The sequence below is a fragment of the Excalfactoria chinensis genome, chromosome 3 (assembly GCF_039878825.1).
Source record: "Excalfactoria chinensis isolate bCotChi1 chromosome 3, bCotChi1.hap2, whole genome shotgun sequence".
Lineage (NCBI taxonomy): Eukaryota > Metazoa > Chordata > Aves > Galliformes > Phasianidae > Excalfactoria > Excalfactoria chinensis.
The window spans coordinates 41088156-41110407 of NC_092827.1; the positions used below are offsets into that span (position 1 = coordinate 41088156).

Sequence of the window (22252 nt, forward strand, 5' to 3'; positions counted from 1 at the left end):
TACCTTGACTATAGACGTGAGCAACATTCAAAGAATGAATTACTTAGACCTTGTTAGTTCAGTAATTATCCTCGGTTAGCCTAGCTTCAGTGCAACCCCAGCTGTTATCTTTAATCTCTAAGAAAAAAATACTTCGCTGTTCAGATCAGTCATCTTTTTTAAAATCACCTCTAAGTATTTGCATCTTGCAAATGTAACTCAACATCTCATAGTACAATATAGAAACCGGTAGTCAGAATGCTCCCCCCCCCTCTTCCCATGCTCTTATTATCATTATTCTCTCCTAACCATTTCCAACTCTTCACAGCAGCACACATACTATGAATTGCTCTGGTAGAACAATGCAAGTTTGGCATTCATTTTTCCTGCTCAATGGTAGCATCTCACACCTATTCTTCATGCATGTCGCTCACCAGAGCACTTTCTGGCTTGAAAGACTTTAGAATGCAACCAGTGCTTTTTATTGCTAATTCTTTACTGTATTTTGCAAATGAAACACGGAGTTAAAAGATGACAAGCGTACGAGTCACTTAAAGTAAACCTAGACTTCACACTTGAGCTTGAACACCTGACACTGTCAAAGCCATACAAGTTTTTCCTGTATGATACGCACTTCAGAAGTACTTGGAAAGATACCATAACCTCATTTAGAACATTTTCAAATTTTATTTGCAACTATTGCAATTACAAAGAATATATCAATGTAAATTTGCATTTAAAGTGACATCCCTTTTTAATAAACAAGGTCACAAATTAGTGCACAGCTGACCTGGCCTTGGGTGATTTTCATAGGATGGAGTTTTCTCTGCGTGACAACTTATCCCATGTCTCACACCATCACACCGTCATAGTTGAGAAGAGGAAGAATCTGTCTGTTGCTTTTGACAAGTCATTCAATAAACCATTGGCCCCGATTCTCTCTCCTCTGAACCCAGTATCTAATCTTCTTTCTAAATAGGTTGGGAAGAATCACTGTCTTATTTACAGACCTGAATGAGACTGAAAAAAAAAAATACCTCCAAACTTTATTAGATGCACATTATTACAATTGAAAACGGGCATCCATTTTTCCAGTCTGTTGGATGAGAACTCAAAACAGATACACAACGTGCACTCTTTCTGCATGTTGTACTTTTGGCTTTCCAGCATTTACCTTTCACAAAGGCATTAAATAGAAGCCACCAACTTACGCAGCACATGTTCGCAAAGATGCCTTCAGGCATTTCGTTGATCAAAAGATTCAGAGCTTCTGCTGACCTGGTGAAATAAAGGCTTAAAAATGTTTTAAGCCAGAGTCAAAAAAGTTTGATTTCCATGATTATCTTGGGCATAAAAAGACAAGAGTCCTAAAAAAGCAGCCCTCTGGTATATGTGGAATGCGGCAATAGGTATGATGTTAATTTAGACTAATCAAGTTAAGTAAAACAGATTTTTAAAGCAATGAATGATGTGAGCAGCATCACAGCAAAGTATTGAAAGAATACCACAAAACCAACTTTGAAAGTTGAGCAGACGTCGTTTCAGTCAACAGAGATGTGAAATGTCAACTATACCAAAATGTCTTCTAAAATAAATTTCTAATGCAGAAAATTGGATTTTCAGTTTCCTCCTAGCTAGTAGTACCTCTTATTTAAATTGGACCCTAAACTCATCAGACGATACATAGCCCACACTTCCAGATATTTATAATAAAAAAGCTTTTATTTTCAATTGAAACAAATGCACCATCCTGCACTCGAAGGCTATAACAAGCCGTAAGCATATTCCAAGGTTGTATCAATGGCAACAGATTTGTTTCACCTCCACTGAGAAGTTACATAATGCACTCTTAATTGGTAAAGAAAAATTAAACTCAGCCTTCTCAAAGCTTCTGCACCGTGTTTCTTGTTTACTGTACAGTTCCACAGTCAGACCAAGAGTTTGCAGTGTGTGCAGATATCGTAGTTAATTAATGGTACTGTTTTAATCATCATCTTCCTCCTCTTCCTCTTCTTCCTCAAAGCTGTCTTCAAAGCCCTCGCTGTCTTCCTGGTCCTCATCACCTTCTATTGCTGTATCCCATTGAGGATGATTTTCTGGCACTGGTTTTGCTTCATGAACTTCCAGCTGTAATTGAATTAAGAGAAAGAAAGAAAAGGGGCAGGGGGGAGAAGGGGGGAGGAAAAAGAGTTATGGAAAATACAAACCAGAATAAAAGCAGAAGTAAGAAGGACACGCTGCATAAAACTGACAGTTAAAAAAATCTCTGTTTCTGGTAAAAAGGCATGTTAAATGTTCTCATTAACAGGATGTATGTAAGCAGAGAGAAACTGCAGAGCTCAAGACACAAGGCCAGAGCAAATTATATTGCAGAAATTCTGCAATGTGAAAAAAAAAAAAAAAAAGTGTTAAAATGCACACACTGGGAAGCATTACAAACTTTAGTTCTATTTAACCCAACATAATGTTTCCACTACTGGGATCAGGCAGATTAAATAAGCCATATTAAAATTAGAACATATTGAATTCCTAAAGATAATGGGGCTTTCTGTTTGGTTTTGGTTGTTTCTTTTTAACAGCCAACACATAACACAATTAAACATCACCTTCAATGGTTTAATCTGGTCCAACCCCATATACGAATCTGATCTTAAATAAACTGTGTACTGATAGTTTCCAGGCTTGCCCGGTGCTGGGAATTTCAGCTCTACCTGCAAAACAGAAATCACTCCATGAGTTCTTACTGCTTTGAAGTGGCACATTAAAACAAATAACCGAGTACTGTAATGAACAATACGTACTACTACTACCTTTTAAAAGTTTCTTATGAGCGACACATATCTGAGAATCTCTACACAATAAAATGCCTGCAGAAAAGAGACACAATACCCAAGAACAGTAACTCCCATTAAAGACAGATAATGAGTCATTTTTCCCCCCTGATTTAGACCAAAGTAGCTCTACACTGTTCAGTACATGACATCACCCTGTCGGATGTTTCATAAATCTTCAAAATCCAAAGAAGTTTAAGAATCTGTCTGCTGGAAGCATCAGCTTTAACTCTCCTGTTATTTGAATTGGAACACAAAATCTGTTTTGAAAGTACAAAATACACCAAATCTCCAGTTTGCAGAATAAAACCAGAGCACAGAACAAAGTTATGGTCTCAGAAAGGCTCATGCGAGCTGCGGCTAATTCATTTGTCACAGCTTCTGTTTTACACAAAAAAGGTACTTGGTATTTCTCACACATTCAAATAACTTTCTCTAAAGATGATCGTTTTGTATGAATATTTGTTTTCATCAGCTTTTGATATCACAAAAAGAAATTACGATCCGGAAACAAAGTTAAAAGGCCTCTTAAATTATTTTTTCATTTTTTCCATTAGCGATTTTCACACTTAAAAGGCTCCTGTCTGCTTCTATCAGAACAGTGACATTTGTTTCCTGGTATGAAGTCTGACAATTAAAATTTAAATCAATTAAGTGTATTTGCACACCATGAGACACTCCAGTGTGGTTTTGTAGTATTCAAAAAGTAAATTCTTCCAGTACTTACCTCTTCTTTATCTTTTAGTGTACAAACATGATATGGCATACATATTAGCATCTGCTCCTTCCGATCAGCAATGTACAGCCACCACCACTCTTGTTTTTCCTTTCATAAAGGAAAGAAAATAGAATAGTAAAAAAGGCAAGTCACAAAACGATGCTTCTACACTTTACAACTGGTAGTTATGATTCACTGGGTTTCACAATACAAAGCTTTATGTGCATTGGGTGGGGCTGAAAGGAGGGGTTAAAAACTTTTGTATTAAAAAAATTAACAGTATATGTTGCATACCAGGTTATACCAGGTTATCACAAGTAGCTGTTTGACTGAAAGCTTCATTCCATATAGCCAGCCTAAGATACCGTGCCAGTCACAGAACCATTCTGAAGAGTTGTGCCCACAGAAGATTACTGAGCAAATTTCATACCGCAGCAACACCATCCATTCCATGTAATGCTACCTCGGGTCTCCTGACAGAAACCCAGCGTGGATGAAAAGCACGCACAGCAAAGCACGCAACAAGACAGTTAAATGTACTCTTCCCAGTAAAAAACCTTTTTCAGGAAAGCATGTACTGCCTCGGTTTGTTTCTACCCCTCCAAAAGATGGGAATCTGCTGAAAGTTGGAATTTGGACAGGGCAATGTTTGACTTCAAGGAACTGTAGGCAATATTGGTATTTGTAAAAGACATCGGACTGTTGTTTGTCATACCCGGCTTTTCAAAGAACTACAGGTTTCAAGGTACTAAAGCAGAACCCCTAAACAAATTAAAATGAAATGTGTGCCACCCCTCATAAAAGACAGCAAGTTGCCATGCAGAAATAATAGTTTATCCCTCAACTGGAGTCTGATTTTTAAGACTGTGGTGCAGTTCAGCAGCAACCACTCTCAAATGGGAAATGACTGTACAGCTCCTTACCATCACTCCTTTAAGCACAACTCCTTTTTTGGCTACCCCTCTAAATATCATTGTTTTAGAGCAACGGCAACAAAAAATCGATGTTGATTTAATAAAGGCTTTCTATTGGAAGGTTAGTTTAGTACCACAATGCAAGTTTCAATTATCCATTAAATCCTCTCTTCAAATAAATAAATAAATAAATAGAGAACAGTAAATAATTAAGAGATGGACAGATGAAAATAGAACAGTGAGGAAAAGGAGCAGGAGAGAAGTATCTAGGCAATAGTCACAGCAGCATAAACTTACCCTTAAGGAGAAAATGGGGACAAAACACCCTATGCCCTTTAGATGATCCAAATGTTACGCTGCTGTGTTATGAGACAATTTCAGCACACTCTTGACAGTCTGGTAACTGGTCAGGTTTGTAACAGAGTGAAGCCCTAAAGAGGATGTCTGACGATAGCTGTGTAAGTTGAGCTCCAAACCAGAGTTTTTGTGTATTTACACCACCAACCACAGTGTAGGATGTTTCAGTGTTGCAAGAATGCTGCTCTTTTGTTCTTTATTTAAATCTAACAATATTGGAAGGGCTGACTGAAAGAGTGCAGAGGGCTTCAACAACACTGCTGAGCCTTGTCCAAATTCCACAGGTGGAAACCAAATGCTGCTAACATGTAGAATTAGATTATCTTCTTTATTCCCCTTCTATGTAGTCCAAAATTCTGTGGTATTTTTTCCCTTTTCGAACACTTTAGGACCTGGTCTGAAATCTATATAATAATGGCAGAAAATAATTTCAAAAAACCTTAAATAATTTAATTTTTCTCTTTAAAAGTGGCTAATGGCTAATTTCTATGCAAGAAAGGATTACCATCATCTCACTGAAATATTCAACTAGCAAACTATAGATTTATAACAGCAGAACATACACCATCAACCAAAAGCCCCTGATTGGCGCTGCTCCGTCCCAGAGCAAAGGAGTATCAAATTAACTCAATATGTTAATGTCCATTCTATAATGTATAAAAGTAAAAGCAATCCCATCTCAGCAAAGCAACTGCATTACTTAGTGCGTTTACAACAGCAGGTCCAGAACAGGATACAAAACTATTTGGCCACTACTGGGGACCCGAATTAGTTACAAGCAGCTCTTGTTTCAACTATTCTCATCCATTTTACTTATAACTATCCCATATGATTACAAGTCATAAATTAATTTAACTGTAAGTTTCAGCAATAAATACATTGTCCATTTCCTTAACAGTCGTAGTGAAGAAGTAGAGATGTTTACTTCCTAGCCAAGAAGGTTCTAAGAACAGAACCAGTGCTAAGTGGTACTGATGAACAAGGACTGCTGTGGTTTAACCCAGCAGCAACTCAGCATCACACAGCTGCTCACTCACTTACCCACAGTGGGGTAGCTGGGGAGAACTGGAGAAAAGGTAAAACTTATAGCTTGAGATACACAGTTTAATTGGATAGGAAAGTAATAACGATAAAAGAATATATAAATAAGTGATGCACAATGCAACTGCTCGCCACACACTGATGCCTACATGTACCATCTATTCCCCCCCCACAAGCCAAATCCCCCCACTTTTATTGTTCACCATCATGTCACATGGTATGGGATTATCTACCTCTGAGTCTGCTGTCCTGCTTCTGACCCCTCCCAGCTACTTTTTGGCAGGGCAACACAAGAGGCTGAAACGTCCTTGACTCTGTGTCATCACTGCTCAGTAACAGCTAAAACACTGGTGGTGTTATCAGCATTATTAGCATCCTAAACCCAAAACACAGCAACATACCAGCTACTAGGAAGAAACTTAACTAACCCTGTTGACACCAGGTTATAGATCAAAAAGACATTAATTAATGTAACATGCAAAGGATTCTACAGAGTAAACTCTTTGGAAGTAGAGCTCCTGAACACAAAGTAATTTTTTACAGAAAGGACAACTGTGCAAGAGTGCCATTTTCTGCTCTCTCATTGGGTAGAATTTCAAGTTTATGCCTGTGAAAATCTGGCAAGCTAACAGGCAAATGGGCAAAATGCCCTTTAACAGATGGGTGCAAGGTTTGGCATGCCAGTGAACCAATATGTTCATGAAATTGGAATACTAGGACCAGTTTCTACCTAAAAATGTCAAAACTACAATCTGTGCACTTTCTGGATTTACGGATGTGGAAGCAGAAGATAATTATTTAGGAACCTGCATAGATTAAAGATTCATCACTGGCAAAGTAATCAACTGCCTAAAAACTTATATGATGGTGTTAGGACTGCCACCTGAGGACCATTATATGAGGCTCAGCTACACTCAGACACCCACAGACTTGGAAATACAGGGATTGATACAACACTTCATCCTTAACACCTCTGAACTGGCAGTGACCACAATATAAGTAACAGTATAAATCACAGAGGGGGGAAAAAAAATTACCCAAAGTGTTTTGTTCTTCAGATTTTACAAGTTTGAATATGCTCCAAGTACAGTACTAAGTACAGCTGCATTTAACTTTCAGGAAATCAGTGAAGACTGGAAAACTTATAACTGTGATACCATGGGATAACACATGTATCTTTCAAGTTCAAACATTCAGTTCAGTCCTAGATTTTTTTATTATTTTTTTTTAGCCATAGTACTGCGTTTTGTTTTTATCACAAAATCCATCAGCAGCTGTGTGTAACACAGCTGAGCTTTATGCAGCTTATTACTTAAGAGCAAGTAAAAGCAAAGTCTCTGATTGAAGCCTGGAAGCCTTGATGCAGTAAAAGAGAGAAATACTAATTGTCAGCACCTCTCTGGCCCTGGGCTTAGCACTTACTCAATGAGCATTAAGATTAGCTGTTACAAAATTGGACATCATGAGGCAGCACAACTCTCACCTAAGGTCTTTAAGATGACAGTTTCTTTGGTATAGTTGTATATATTGGCTGGCTCCTTAGAAACAATTAAGAAGCAATCACGTAAGAAAATAAAGGCTAATTGGTCAAATCCCCGATCTTGCAATTACACCTCTGCTGAGGTCCAGGAGACTCATTTTTCCCACACTTTGCTTCCTAACATTGGCAGATCTGGTGAAAAGCAACAGGAATAATAGGATCACAAGCACAGGAACAGAAAGGTCTGTGCTGCACATGCAACAAGCGTGTGCTAAAAGAGTCAGGGAGAGAAGAGCAGGAGTAAATATACAGCACTCTTCTCTTCACCCATGTTTTCCTGTTCTTCCTCATCCCAATCAACTCCTTTAAACCAGAAAAGGAAGCACAAGCTTTTCATACCCTCCAGTTACCAGAGCCAGCATAATGCAGGAGAAGAGATCCTAGGTTAGCTCCCTAAGTCAATCAATAGGGAAGCAAAGGGAACCACTTGAACTACTGGCCCAGAGAAAAAGCAAGCCCAAACACTCCATTCTGCTTCCAGTCTGATCATTTCCACAACTTCCTCTCCAACTTCACCCTTGTGTTGCTACCATGCTGTTGTAGTAAGACTAGAAGCCAAGCAGCAAGCCAGAACTTCCAGTGATCTAATTGACTTCTGCTGTCACTACTGTTCACAGGACAGGTCAGGAACTCCCCTCTCTCACAGATCCTCCCAGTTTGCTAAAGAGCAAGTATTGTTATACCTTAATTCTGTATTAGAGCTGCTGCTGGGCTTTCATGCTCCATAGCACAAAAGGAAGAAAAGCACTATAAATTAGAACCCTGTAGGAGAAAAAATTAATTCTGATTTTATCCTTATGAAATAAATCAGCAGAAAAAAACCTTAGCTTTGTTGCTGTCAGAAAGAACTTTTAATTATACACAACTTTGCAAGTCTCTGGGTAAAAAGAATAATGCATCAGTAGATTTTATGAAAGTATCTGAGGGAAGTTAGGAGGATTTTAGAAATAAAGACTTTTTAAATTGAAGGTTAGCAACTTTTTCAAGTATTAAAAAAGACTCTTTAAAAAGCCTCGAATTTTCTGTACAAATATATAGAGAACAATTAATTATATAAAATCTCATGACTCACAACCGTAAAAGTTTTCTATTACTGACCTCAGGAAAAAAGAGACTGTAAACAGGATGTGTTATCTTTGACTTGGTTTCAAGAAGGGCTCGTTCTTTTCTCTGTATACTTTGCTGTAATTCTTGCCACTCCTGCCAAAGAGAAATTTACAGCGTTACTATGCACTAGCCATCTCGTGGCAACAATATATATAACAATATATAAAAATATAAACATGTTTGCCCATGAAAAAGCTGTCATTGACAAGTTCTTACACTGTGCTACATTATATATATTATGAAAGGGAGAAGCAGAAAGATTGAGTTATAAAGTACAATTATAAAAAAAAAAACCAAACAACAACAAGCAATGGAGAAATGGTAAAACTTAAGTGATCACTCATAAGTATTTAAAAAAAAAACAAAAACACACAAAAACAAATCACAGCTCTGCAGGGACTGGGCATAGTCTTTAGAATTCTCCTCTGCAGCTCTACCTGTAAGCACTTGACTATCTAAGCTGTAAGTGTCCTGATGATTTTATTTTTTCAAATCAGGAGCTTGTTTTTATCCTCTATGAGGCCTCCAGCTGCCTATCGAGTCTTCTACTGCAAGACCTGCAGTGCAGAAGTCATCTACACACACAGTGCCTCATTCTCAATCGTAAGCTCTTCAGCCACAGTTTCAAATGACTAAGCCAATAATTAACAGTAAAGTTTTCATATCAAGCATGTACAATTTCCTCCAACTACTGGATACTTGAAACAGTATGCAACAATAACTGCATATAAAAATTAAGTTCAAAGGAGAGGTTTTATTTCACAATCTGTAGCAGTTAATAGTCAAATTAAGGTGAAAGAAACACTGTAATCTCTCCCTGACGTTATTTTTCTCATGTCATTTTTGAGCTTTCTGTCCATGCTTCAAAGACCTTTTTCTGCTCTCTCTAAAACAGACAAAGCTTTTCTGCCAGAATGAGGACTGAAAACCTCTAGAGTACCAACATTATTCCTTCATTCTAGCGTTGCCTAGCCTGAGGGGATGCTAGAGGATTAAAAAGCATTTTCTCTCAGCCCCAGTGGCAACATTTACCCCTTGAAAGAAAGGAAAAAGAAAAAAGGGGGAAAAAAAGACTTACAGCTTCATCGTCTTTGTTTTGTTTCTCATCTTGTTCTCTGTCAGATTCCCTGTCACTTCCATCATCTTTCTCACTCTGAGAGTCCCTGTTTGTTTCTTCTTCTTCAGATTCACTTCCTTTATCAGAGATCTCTTCTTCTTCTTCTTTTGCAACTACTTCCTAGTGGGGAAAATAACAACAAAAAACCAACTCTTAGTTTGTCTGTATTATCGTACTATGTGGCATTAACAGCACTTTTTCCAAGGCCATGGCCGTCACTTCCTACTTGAACACTCCTCCTATGTTACAGAGAAGGTGTACAGTGAAGATAATTTTTTGTCCACAAGTCTTAGGGGGAACAGGGAAGCAAAGTTTCTTCTCTGTATGATATCCACAACATAAATAGAAGAAAACTGAGTTTGATTCAGAGGTGGCTCTTCAAAGAAATTATATAAAAACCAGAGTGAATGCAAGAAAAATACATACAGCACAGCCTGAGAGGTGAAGAAAACACCATGCAGAGCAAACGTAAAGGTGCTAAATCTATTTAATTTACCAGAGGAAAACCCCAACCTCCTTTTTTGCCCTAAAATGAAAAGCAAAAAATATAGAACTGTTCTTCTCCCACATGACAGCATAACAAAACTAATAAAAAGCAAAGAAGAAGACAACCTTATAAACTAGATAGGCACAACTTCCAGTGGGCCACAAGAAATACTACTAGGGCCATTACCTAAAATTTTACCACTCATTTTCAAACTTCAGGAAAGAAAGTATTTCAGAAAACATACTTTACAGAAGAATAGAATTAAGAGACAAAGAAACTGTCAGTTTAGGAATGATAAACTGAACATAAAATTAAAATATCAATGAATTTATGAGCTACCCCATTAGCTTGCTTTTGCTTCTGCTGTTTTGGTGGCTGCAATGAAGGTGGCACAGGTTTCTTTTTCAATGGCTTCTTTTTCTTTGATTTTGCAGCTTTCTTGGTTCCTTTATTCTTTTGTTGCCATCCTTTGCTCTTAATTTTGTTGCTATCTCCTTGCTGCAAGAAAGCAGTATTTAAAGTATTTTTTTCTGTTCATTAACATTTCAGGCATTCACTATACTTCAAGCATTTTAGCTGAGAACCAAAGTTAGAAAGCAGAGTTCAAGAGACACCTAGTAGGCGTCGCTGAAAAAGAGGCTTGAGAATGCAAGATGAGCAACTCAAGAGAATTCCTCTCAGTTAGGCAAGAGGAACATTTGTTCTTAACTTACTCCATCTTCTGCTGGTTGCTCTTCCGCCGAGCATATAGACTGCTCCTTTTCAAACACTTCCTGACAGAGAGAGATGTGAAAAGTGTTAGTGCCACTCTGTACCAAAAGAGCAAATAATGAAAGGGCTGAATTTATAGTTGAACTTAAGCTAAATACAGTGAAATCAGGTCTGAAGGGGACAACACTGCAGGGGATTAACACATCAAAATTAAACACTATTTCAAACATTTGGTCTGGGATTTTTCCATCACTAGCATTAAAAAAAAAAAAAAGTGTCATCTTGTTCCAGAGAACTTGATTGTCTTATAAAACAGAAATTCTGCATCACAAAATCAAGCAGTAATAAAATGCAAATTCTGCTCCAATTGCCAGAGCATTAAAAACTAACAGCTGCACTGCTACTCAGGGACACAGGACAACAATTAAACTAGAAATATGAAACATTAAGACAACAATTAGTATTACTATGCTGCAGACTGGCATATCACTATATAAAGTGAACATTTTCATGTACATCTTACTTCAAAACATAAAAACATTAAAAACAACAACCAAAAATTTAAGGATGTGTCTCATAGAATGATGGTGAATATGAGATACCACTCAAGTTCTTGTGCACATTTGTGTGGAACTTCCTACGCTTCAGTTTCTGGCTGTTTCCCCTTGTCCACACACTGCTGAAAAGAGCCTGACCTTGCCACTTTACCCCCCACACCTCAGATATTTATAGACCTGGATCAGGTCCCCTCTAAGCCTTCTTTTCTCAAGGCTTTTAAACAGACTCAGTTCACTTAGCCTCTCTTCACAGGGGAAGGCCCTTCACCATCTTTGTGACCCTCTGCTGGACTCTTTCCTTTTTGTCCTTTTTGTGCTGGGGAGCCCAGAACTAGACACAGTACTCCAGATGTGGCCTTACCAGGGAAGAGCAGAGGGGGAGGGATCACCTCCCTCAACCTGCTGGCCACACTCTTTTTAATGAACCCCAGAATGCCATTGGCCTTTTTGGCCACGAGGCCAAAATTATCTACTCATAATGTCCAGCTTTCTTCAGTAGAGTGACATGGTGCATCAACTTTCTATTTACAGTATCTTCAGTTATATCTAAATTCTACATTCTGAAATTCCACAAAACGAACACAATGTTGTAGCATATATAGACTACTTTCTGTTAAGCTTCAGTGTGCAGTCTAGTCCCCAGCAGTTATGCTCATGCTTGTATGCCCTATCTTAGCGGCTTAACACAAACTTTCCACTTACTAAAACATCTGTAATATTCAGATAATTGTAAAAATTTATACTATAGGCTGTTGAGTAAAAATCGGTCATTTCTAAGTTCTTTGTTCGAAGAATGTCATTACTATGTTTTAAGATAAGTAAGCACAAGTTTAATTATTAGAATGAATTATCATTTTGGTCAAATCACATTTCTGTTTCCTACTTTCTTCATATGGCAGAAGCGTACCTCCTTTATATTGTTGTATATATGCCACCCTTGGCTGGAGTGAGTTTCCTAAGTGTCCTAATTTCTAATCAATTTCAAACATTTTCCTAAGTATCAGAGCAAGCACTTCTATATTAGCTCAGGAACTGAGTTTCTTGATGTTTTTTTCCTGTTGTTTTAAAAATCTCAGGGCAGTATCATCTGCCATTTTTTTTTACTGTTTCCTAGTCAGCTGCAGTGGGTCTGGCTGGACATTAATCCCAGGACAGCTGTCTCATTCAGAAGCAGAAATATAAGAGAGGGTTAAGAGCACAAGTCCTCAGATTCAAATTGTAATTTCACATTGACATTTGCAAAACAACATATTAGTTCCCCAATAAAGAATAATAATAATAAAAAAAGCTTGTGTATTAGCACGTAGTTGCAGTTAGCCTTATCAAACAAGTAATCTTAATACTTACTGCCATGGTCTGCCTCGTTAGTGTGACCAGAACAGTGACAAGAGAACCTACTGTTATATTGTTGCTGTCTTCATCATCCAAAACTAGCATGAAAACAAAAGCAAGAAAACGATTAAACTTATTAAATATTATTTTCTATCTGAAAAAAACAAAAAAACAACAAATTGACTTTGTTATATCTAAATGTAAGCATACAATCACAAAATATTTTTAATGAGCATCTTACAACATTGAATGCACTATCAGGATGAGGGCTAGTAATTCACCAAACTATAAAACAGCAACATTGAGTTTGAAATTTTAATTGCAGAGAAGTTGGAAAATAAATCAAAGTTAAGACTGTTGTGGGAACCATAATTCAATTATATTGTGCGTTATATATATTAAAGCGTAACATTTCAGGAACATGAAATACCACATGCGACCAAAAGACCTTGTTATATTAGTTCCGGGAATTGTAACTTTGATTTTCCTAACTTGCATATGATTAACAACTCAATTTCAATGCCACATTAACAATCATGCATTTAATTCTTTTTTAAGTAGAAGGCAAAGGAAAGTGAAAGAACAGCAGTGATTATTTTAACTAAAATATCAAACACAAAACCCACAGGAAGGCCTCTGAGGAGCTTATCTCTGCAGTCTGTGAACTTGAGAATGTCTCAGGGAAGAATATAATTATAACCTAGTGTAGAAATTTTATTTACCTTCCTCTCCAGGAAAGCGTCTTTATTAGTTTTTCATCCATGTATATTATAAAATATTAATACAGAACTATACAGAAAAGTACGTGCATTGTTCACTCCTCTTTAACACACTAAGTAACAAACCATACACAGAAAAGGTTTGCTTGTCAAAATACAGGAAATAAATATTCCACACTGGAATTTTAAGCACTATTAAGAGCACTATATACTCTTTGAAACAGTACACATGAAATGTAGCTAAGCATAGCATGGAAAAGTTCCACCATATACAAAAGCCATGCAAAGATGATCATGTCATCAAAGTCTCTAATTCAAAGATCTCTTAACTGACTCTCCGTAGTGGAATAAACTGAACATAAATTCTGGAATAAGGATAATTTTTAAAGATAGCTAATATAAGTGCTATTTCAACCAGAATTCCACATTACTCGTGAAATATTAAATGAACAGATGAAACATCAGATAAGCTCCTGCAGGAGAAACTATAGGTGGCTTGGGAATCTGTTAAATGTTGTAAAGTATTTTTTATCTTGTCAGACTATAAATCTCATGTACAAGAGCCTGTCACTCATGAAATTATGTCATTTTCAAGGCACATAAATAACTGAGTTGTGTCTCAGAAGCCTCCAGAAGATTACTGCCAATAGACTACCAAAATGTCAGAAGGGTGACAAATACAGAAAAGACCTGCTACTCACCCTGTGGTTTTATATCCATAGTGACATATGGAAAGCTACCAAGGACAGCCATAACTTCATCGTATTTCTTATCCTCCAGGAAATGCAGCAAGTTGCGACGATCAGAACCTTTCAAACTCACCAAATCCTGAATGCTTTTGATTTTATACTGCATTAAGAGAAGGAAAAAAAGAAATCACATAGTGGTAGAGAACACAGAAAACTCATAATGACATGATGAGATCCAAGTAATTCATGTCCCCACATTGATAATACATACACACCTAATATGTTCTTATTGAGGAAATCACTATTTAGAAAACCAGTAAGTCTGTTTTGAGAAGTAATGAAGCAAAGAGTTTCTATTCAAACCTAATAAACAAAACTGCTTTAAATATTGGCAAGTTCTATAGGATGCCATCCGTAAGAAAATGGAATAAATTTATTACAAAACTATTACTTCAGCCAACTTTTTCAGAAAGCTGAGCCAAGAAGCCTCACTAATTGAGTTCTTTATTTAACTAGAATATTTCAGTACTTTGTGGTTTACATTTGTAGGAACAACTAAGTACAAGTTACTTAGCTTTTTACATTGAATTGCAGATAAATTCTAATTTTATTTTTATTTTTTAAGATCTGCAGAGCAGAGAAGCAAAGACAAAATAAACAGAAATTTGTTTGAAAACTTGGTTACTTCGGAAAAGTATGTATTTTGTTAAACACAAATTCATGCTTCCAGGCAGGCTTATCATGCCTATATCCAGGGAACTATGATGTTTTATAAAATGAATTGTATGGGAATCCTGTAAAGAAAAACAAAAAAAAAAAACAAAAACCCTAATATATTGCTATTGTGTTTCTTCTGCTTTTGAGGTCAACATACCTCTTTCAGACTTAGATCTTTAGTCTTAATTCCTACCTCCTAACAGAGGTTCAAAAGAACAATAAACACATGCTCAATTCCTGAGAACACACACAGAGATACACGCACACCTAGATATAAATGAATGCAAGTATTTTCTTTTTCCTTAGTTAATTTATGACCTTGCTTCCTTATAGACAAATAGGCTGAAGGAGAAAATGTTTCAATACATTACATCATTCATAGTCTTATACCTTTTTATGATTAGAGACCCGTCTAAGATTGTCCTCTTCAATGTGAGGCAGTTGCAAAAGGGGAGATTTGAACTGCTGAAGTCCTTGGACAGTCATCTGGGAAAGCTTCATGCAATTTTCCAAAGATCCCAAAGATGGAGCACGGAACTCCCTTTCTTGGGGAGAAAGGAAAATAATACATCATTTTCCCCTCCCTCTTAACACATTCACAATGTATACTTGAGTTATTGACTGCAGACCATCTTGTTTTCAATAAACCAAGCAGAAGACAGACTTATTTTTCAATGTCCAGCATGATTAATCAGGCAGCATTCTTACTCTCATTACTGTCACATAGTTCAGCAAGCATTTCCTTGCCTTTATGCTGTCATAGCCGAACGCTAAGAAACTGAAACACGTTCATCCTATAGTCTCAGGGAACAACAGCACGGTGTATCTCAGCTACCAATTACAGAAAAAAATTCTACCACTTGAAATTTCCAGAAAAAAAAATGCAGCAAGAAAAACTTGTTTTACATTCATATAGTATATGTGTACATATTTAACACATTCAGCAGGACTTTGTATCATTAAACATGGTCTATCATTAATCTTTTCCAAGATTATTTTCACAATTTAAAAAGGTTCTAAGACCATCTTGAGAGATGAACATGAAAGTAGGAGCTAATCCGAGGAAAAAAAGAATACATACAACTGAAGCTAAGCAGAGCATATTATGTAGGTATAACTCAAGATGCCTGTCAGTTTACCTATAAACCACTGTATGCATTTTTCTAAACTTTTCCCAAAAGATGTCAGACTTTAATTACCTTGGATGTTACTTCTATATTCAGTATATGTAAGCATAAATACAAATATTTGTGTGCCTACATTCACACGTACACATGTCTATGCAAATATGAATATTTGGCATAGGTGGATTTGACTATTACAGGTTTGTTTGAGATATTACAACAGGCACACAGGCATCTTTCAATAAATAGATGGACGGCCAGATGGAATATATCCACCCTGCTAGGGCTGCATGATCAAACAACACAGCATCAGAGCAATTTTAAGTGTGGATAAATGCACTTTTACTTGCTTCTAGCAGATAGGCCATAACCTGCACATTCCCCCCCATCCCCAAAAGAAAAACCAAAGCAAAAACTGCTAAGTGTTCTATTTAAATGCCAGTGGACTCAATTTTTTTTTATTTTTTTTTAATAAAAAACAATTTTACATTAATTTTAGAACATTTTACACGGGAAATGTGAAAAGATAACAAATCCAATTGAAGAGAACAAGCTTGGTGTCTTCAGCATGTTTTCTCCTTCATTTATACCACTACCCTGCTACACATTTATAAATTACATTTATATGCACCTACTATGGATTGTTAAATGCATGTGAAAGATCACTGCATCATCACCTCTGCTCCTGCCACCCTTCTCCCCTCACATGGCCCGTTTCCTCACGAATTACACCAAGCTAAAATCAGCTGTCAGACCAAATTACACAACAGGACTTTTTATTTTAAACACAAGGTATAATCTTCGTGGTGTTTATTAATATGCAAAGCAGACAGAAAAATAACACCAGACGATTATGAAGGGAGCCATATGGCTAGAAAGTCTATCAAACAAAGATAGAACTCATACCTTCCAAAAAAAAAAAAACACAGTATTGGATAGACTGACATTCCAACTAAACAGCACAAAATGTACCTTTCATCTTACCTCTCTACCACATTCCCTAATAATCTTTTTTTATGTTTATTTTTTTGGTCTGCTGCTAAGGAAAGTCATACTGCAAACTCAGTAAACAAAAGAGTTCAAAATGTTCTCTATCAAGCTGGCTTTCACAGGGAATTTACCTACTTTGAGTTCACAGAGCTGAAATTTGTTTTCCTTTAAGCATTAACTCATCATCCACATAACAGTAGAAAATACTTTAAAGTTGGAAAACATTATTTTAGTTCCCTGAAACCAATACAGGAATGTATATCCCTTTAGAGTGGGCAAGACAGTCAAGCTTTTAGCAACACCCAACTGCCCTCACTGTAATAAGAATGTCATTACTGCACTTTGACAGCCTCTGCTTGTCAAAAGCATGCAAAATAAAATGACCTTAAATTTACGAAGCACAGAGTCATTCAAAACATATGACAGGAAAGAAGTCGGTTGCTAGTTTTAATGCAAATAATAGCTGCTTGTGAGAGAGTGGGTCAAACCACAACTTCCATGTTCAGCTCCCAATCTGAATTATGAAATTTACCTTCTGCAGACAACTGAGATGATTCTCAGTCTCTCTGCAGTTACCAGAGCACATCATATTTTTGATAACAAACACCTCATTCCTCACTTGACAGGGCAATTTTCTACCTAAAGGATGATCTCAAGGAAGGCGTCAAGATAGCTTAGGCCTCTATGATCTACCAGTTATCACCAAAATAATATAAAGCAAGGGATGCCACAGAGCATCCCCTTCAGGCAGTACAATGTATAAAAAAGCCTCACAGACTGTACAGAAATTCAGCAAGGATGTACAATTTATCAGAAGCTGGTTCACAACTGCCACATTTTCCACAAGGATGAAAAAGTCATAGCAGTAAATAAAACACGGACTGGACTGGAATGATTGCAGGTACATGTAAGTTGTCCTACAAGCAGAGATGCTTGTACCTCCTTTAAGAACAGCTGACACAGGACCGATAGTTAAATGCTATATGGACATTTTAAAAATTAACTAAGGAACCAAGCATCAATATTCCGAGGCTTCATTGTGAAGGTGTTTTTCTTCAAAAGATAACTACAAAGAAGTATACATAAATGCTTACAGATACTTCCAAATGCATAGATTTTACTACTGATAATATCACTTAATATTTTCAAGACAAACTAATGCTAGATAATGAGACTTTTCATCCAACTATCAATTAAGCTTTCACAAATTATGATTTATCCACAGAATATTTCTTCAGATAATATTAACTCACGCCTTCACCTTTGTATTTTTAAAGGCCAGGACTGCTGGACAGTTATTGCTGATTACAGCACATGATAATTAATTTGAAGTACCATGTCACTGACTTGAAAATTAAAACTGAAATCAGGAACTTCTGCATTTTATATTTTACGATAATTAAAATTACATGAAGATAATGAATATATAGAGATTAAATTAAAAAAAAAAAAAAAAAAAGTCTTTCAAAAATTACAATACGTAGCTTGGATATTACTTATATCTTAAAAAAATAAACGACTTTTCAATTTCCAGTTTGTTCCCAATGAGAGAATCAGCAGGGAGTAAAACCCTCTCTGCATCTACTGTCATTAGAAATAGAGCCAACAACTTAGATACACTAAGCAACAAATTAGCAAACATGGTGATTGGATCAAAACCCAACATTCTTAAGTGGTTCACTTTTAAGTCCTAAAATTCATCATCATTGGCCTGAACAACTACTCGGTACCACATTACCCAAAGGACATCAAGTTTAATATTCCGCAGTTAGAATATTCTCATGAAAGGTTTGGCAGATTCAATTTCTAAATATTTACACTTTAAAGCTGTAGAAATATTTTTGAGAAAAAACACTAAAGTACTAAGCTCAACTATACTAGTGATATACTTCTACTTTGTTTTTCCAGATCTATGGAAGCAATTTCTACCATACAGAATGAGAGCTGCATATTCTCATCCATCTTCACAGAACCATTGGGGTTGGCAGGAACCACTATAAGCCTTAAATACATTATTAGTAAAGGTTATTAACGACTGACTGATTACAAACAAAACCAACAACAAAACCCCAACCTATTTTCATTTCATTACCAAAAAAGCAAACTTTCATTTCACATGAAAATTACTTTACATGTTTGTCTTCCAAAATGCCGTTTGATTTTTATTTTTAAATGTAAGATAAAAGATAAATTTTCTGGAACTTCAGAGCAGTTTATTAGATACACTGCATCTATAAATATTCATTACTTCACCAAATAAAAGAAGAACCTTTATGTAAACATAGATCTAAAGAAGAAAAATACTGCTACTTGGAGGTCAAATTGCAGAGTGTATCATGTACGGTGGTATCTTATCTCAGCTTTTACAAGAGATATAAACATTCTTCATTTGTCAAAGACTTTCAGTTGACTGCAGTAAAAAAAATAAGTTTCTGGTAGTATTATTTTGCACAAGTGGAAAAAAAAATAGCTTGTTAACAAATATACATGTCATCTTAAAAGACATTTCCAGAAGTTTGATGGATTATTTTTTCTGTAAAAATAAATGCTTGTATTTGGCATAAAAAAAAAAAAAAAAAAAAAAAAAAAAAAAAAAAAAAGATGTTTCCATACAAGTGCTTTTTATAATTCAAATACATAGATTCAGCTTGGCTGAGATAGAAAAACTTAAACAAACAAACAGAACAACACACACTTCCAAAACAGCTACTTTGCTGTTTATGAAATAATTTACTAAGCTATTAAACAAATAGTTTGAAAGCACTGGTTTCACATAACCACAGAATATCCCAAGTTGACTCACAGGGATTATCGACTCCAACCCCTTGGCTCCACAAAGGACTGTCCAAAATTCAAACCCAATGTCTGACAGTATTCTCCAAATGCTCCTTGAACTCCAGCACTTGGGGCTGTGCCCACTGCCCTCTGGTGAAGAACCACTTCCTAACCCTCCCCTGGCACAGCTCCATGCCGTTCTGTCTGGCCCTGTTGCTGTCACACAGAGCAGAGCTCAGCGCTGCCCCTCCGCTCCCTGTGAGGAGCTGCAGCCACCATGAGGGCTCCCCTCAGCTCCTCTGCTCTGGGCTGAGCAAACCCAGGGACCTCAGCTGTTCCCCACACATGGAGTCTTGCCCTGCAGAGCCTTCACCATCTCTGTAGCCCTCCTTCAGATGGTCTCTAATAGCTTTATGTCCTTCTTATTTCATGGTGCCCAAACCCACATCCAGCAATATAGACAGAGCAGAACAGAGCAGGACAACCCCTCCTCTCACCCAGTGGCATTGCTGGGCTGGGTGCTCCCAGGGTACAATCGGCTCTTTGGGTTGCCAGGGCACACTGCTGCCTCATATTCAGCTTGCCATCAACCAGTACCCCCAAATCCCTTTCCACAGGGCTCCTCTGCAGTCTCTCATCCTCTAGTCTGTACATATATCCAGGGTTGCCTTGTCCCCTTGCTCTTGTTAAACTACATGCAGTTGGTTTTTCAATGTTAAACCCATACTGGAGGCACTAAAGCAGAATTGTTATGGTGCTTGCCCAGAGAAGCTTCACAAAAACATATCCACTATCTATGAACATCTAATACTCATTAGTAAATAAAATGCTACAATAAGTTACACAATGAAAAATATAGCTACCATTTCTTTCTAGGTTTCAAGTTTGGTCTCCAGCAGCCTCAGAGACTGTTAATATAAATTCACTTATACTTCTTTTTTTAATGTAATAAAACAGCGATTCACTGTTCACATCCTCTCATTTTATTGGATTATGGAACTCCATTTTCAGCAGTGCTTGCAACAGTGCTGGGGAAGATCTTCCCTCAAACCCTTCTTGTTAGGAGGCTGTTAACATTTGTTAAGTGAGATTTGGTCCAGAAAAGACCAGTTAATTAGTACTGTTTGATAGACAACATAGTAGCCATGGATTCAGCATTAAAAATGCCCTGCTCATATTTGTTGTGATAAAAACTTCAACTTAAGTAAGAGAAATGGAGAGTCAAAAAACAACTGATGCACATTATAGGAGAGAAAGAAGTATAAAGGAATGCAATTTAAAGATGGATGAGTACAATATATCTCATACTAAGTGCTTTGATACTAAAAATGGACCTGATCTTCAAGAAAAGGTTTTTTTAAAGCATTCAAAGAGAAGCATTTGCAAAAATTCTAAAAAAAAAAAAAACAAACAACAAAACAAACAACTAAAAGCAGAACTCAGATATCCAAGATTTCAGAGCACGACTTGGCAGAAACAGAAGCATTTCAGCCTTCAAAGTGGAGAACTCTTTCATTACAGTGGGGAAAAAAAGTGCATTTAGGCATTTCTAAATATCACAGATTAAGTTTTCCACAAAAACCACAGACTCTTTTTGAAGTTCCGCAATGAAGAATGATATTTACTGGCTTTAATTATACAGTTTCTTTCCCTACCTTCACGGCTTCGGGCCATTATTATTAGTTGGCAAATCACATTAATCATTTCTTGAAGTAGCGCAGGACTCTTTTTTAGGATAAACTGCTGATCTGCAAAACAAAACTTGCTGCAATTACATTGCACTTCTATTATGAAAAAAAAGTGAATAGTTTACATGAAATGGGCATTCAATTGTGCAGTCTTCACCTGTATTCATTCTTGTATTTCTGAAAAAATACCACTTCATTCTCACTGATGTACCTATAACTTTCCTTAGCAAAACAGGAAAGAGCAACTGCTAAGAAGGAACAAAAATTTTATAGACAAGGCAAACAGCTTCCACACAAAGTACTTATTAGATTAAAAAAAAAAAAGCAACAGGATGTCACAGACAATTTATCCTTTAGGTAATCTCGTATTTTTAAAAGCTGGATTTTTAAGTGAAACACCAATTTGGGGATAAGCCAGCATGATTTGTAAATTGCTATCTGGTTATAAATAAAGAACAATGAGGTTCTAAGGACAACCAATAACTCAATAGCAAGGAAGGGAAGGGATTTTTTTGTTTTCAAACGAGAAAATGAACAACAACAAAAAAAACTTTGTTTGTTTTAATTTTGAATTAAAATACAGAATATTTCAAGTTTACTGGTCAGCCCTAGAAAACACTGGTGTCATAGCTGAAAGGAAAGAAATTCATTTAGAAATGTTTCAGTCTGAATCATAGAATCATAGAATTACCCAGGTTGGAAAAGACCTTGAAGATCATCAAGTCCAACTGCAGCCTAACCAGTATCCTATCTCTTAAAAAACAACCACAAAAAATACTACAACAACAAACCTCTGCTAAATCATATCCCTGAGTACCACATCCAAACGGCTCTTAAACACATCCAGGGATGGCGATTC

General features: G+C 36.6%; 1 protein-coding gene across 1 annotated transcript in view; it reads right to left on the minus strand.

Annotated features, from left to right (window-relative positions):
* Positions 1–644: 644 nt before the first annotated feature.
* Positions 645–22252, minus strand: part of SEC63 (SEC63 homolog, protein translocation regulator) — a 55288-nt gene continuing 33680 nt past the window's right edge. The window contains exons 11-21 of the mRNA XM_072332505.1: positions 21361–21453; positions 15207–15361; positions 14112–14259; positions 12707–12789; positions 10805–10864; positions 10431–10589; positions 9566–9724; positions 8479–8580; positions 3538–3636; positions 2586–2690; positions 645–2106 (exon numbers count right to left, since the gene is read on the minus strand). Coding sequence (XP_072188606.1) covers positions 1963–2106; positions 2586–2690; positions 3538–3636; positions 8479–8580; positions 9566–9724; positions 10431–10589; positions 10805–10864; positions 12707–12789; positions 14112–14259; positions 15207–15361; positions 21361–21453 — 1307 coding nt within the window. The 3' untranslated portion in view covers positions 645–1962. The remainder of the gene's footprint in view (positions 2107–2585; positions 2691–3537; positions 3637–8478; positions 8581–9565; positions 9725–10430; positions 10590–10804; positions 10865–12706; positions 12790–14111; positions 14260–15206; positions 15362–21360; positions 21454–22252) is intronic.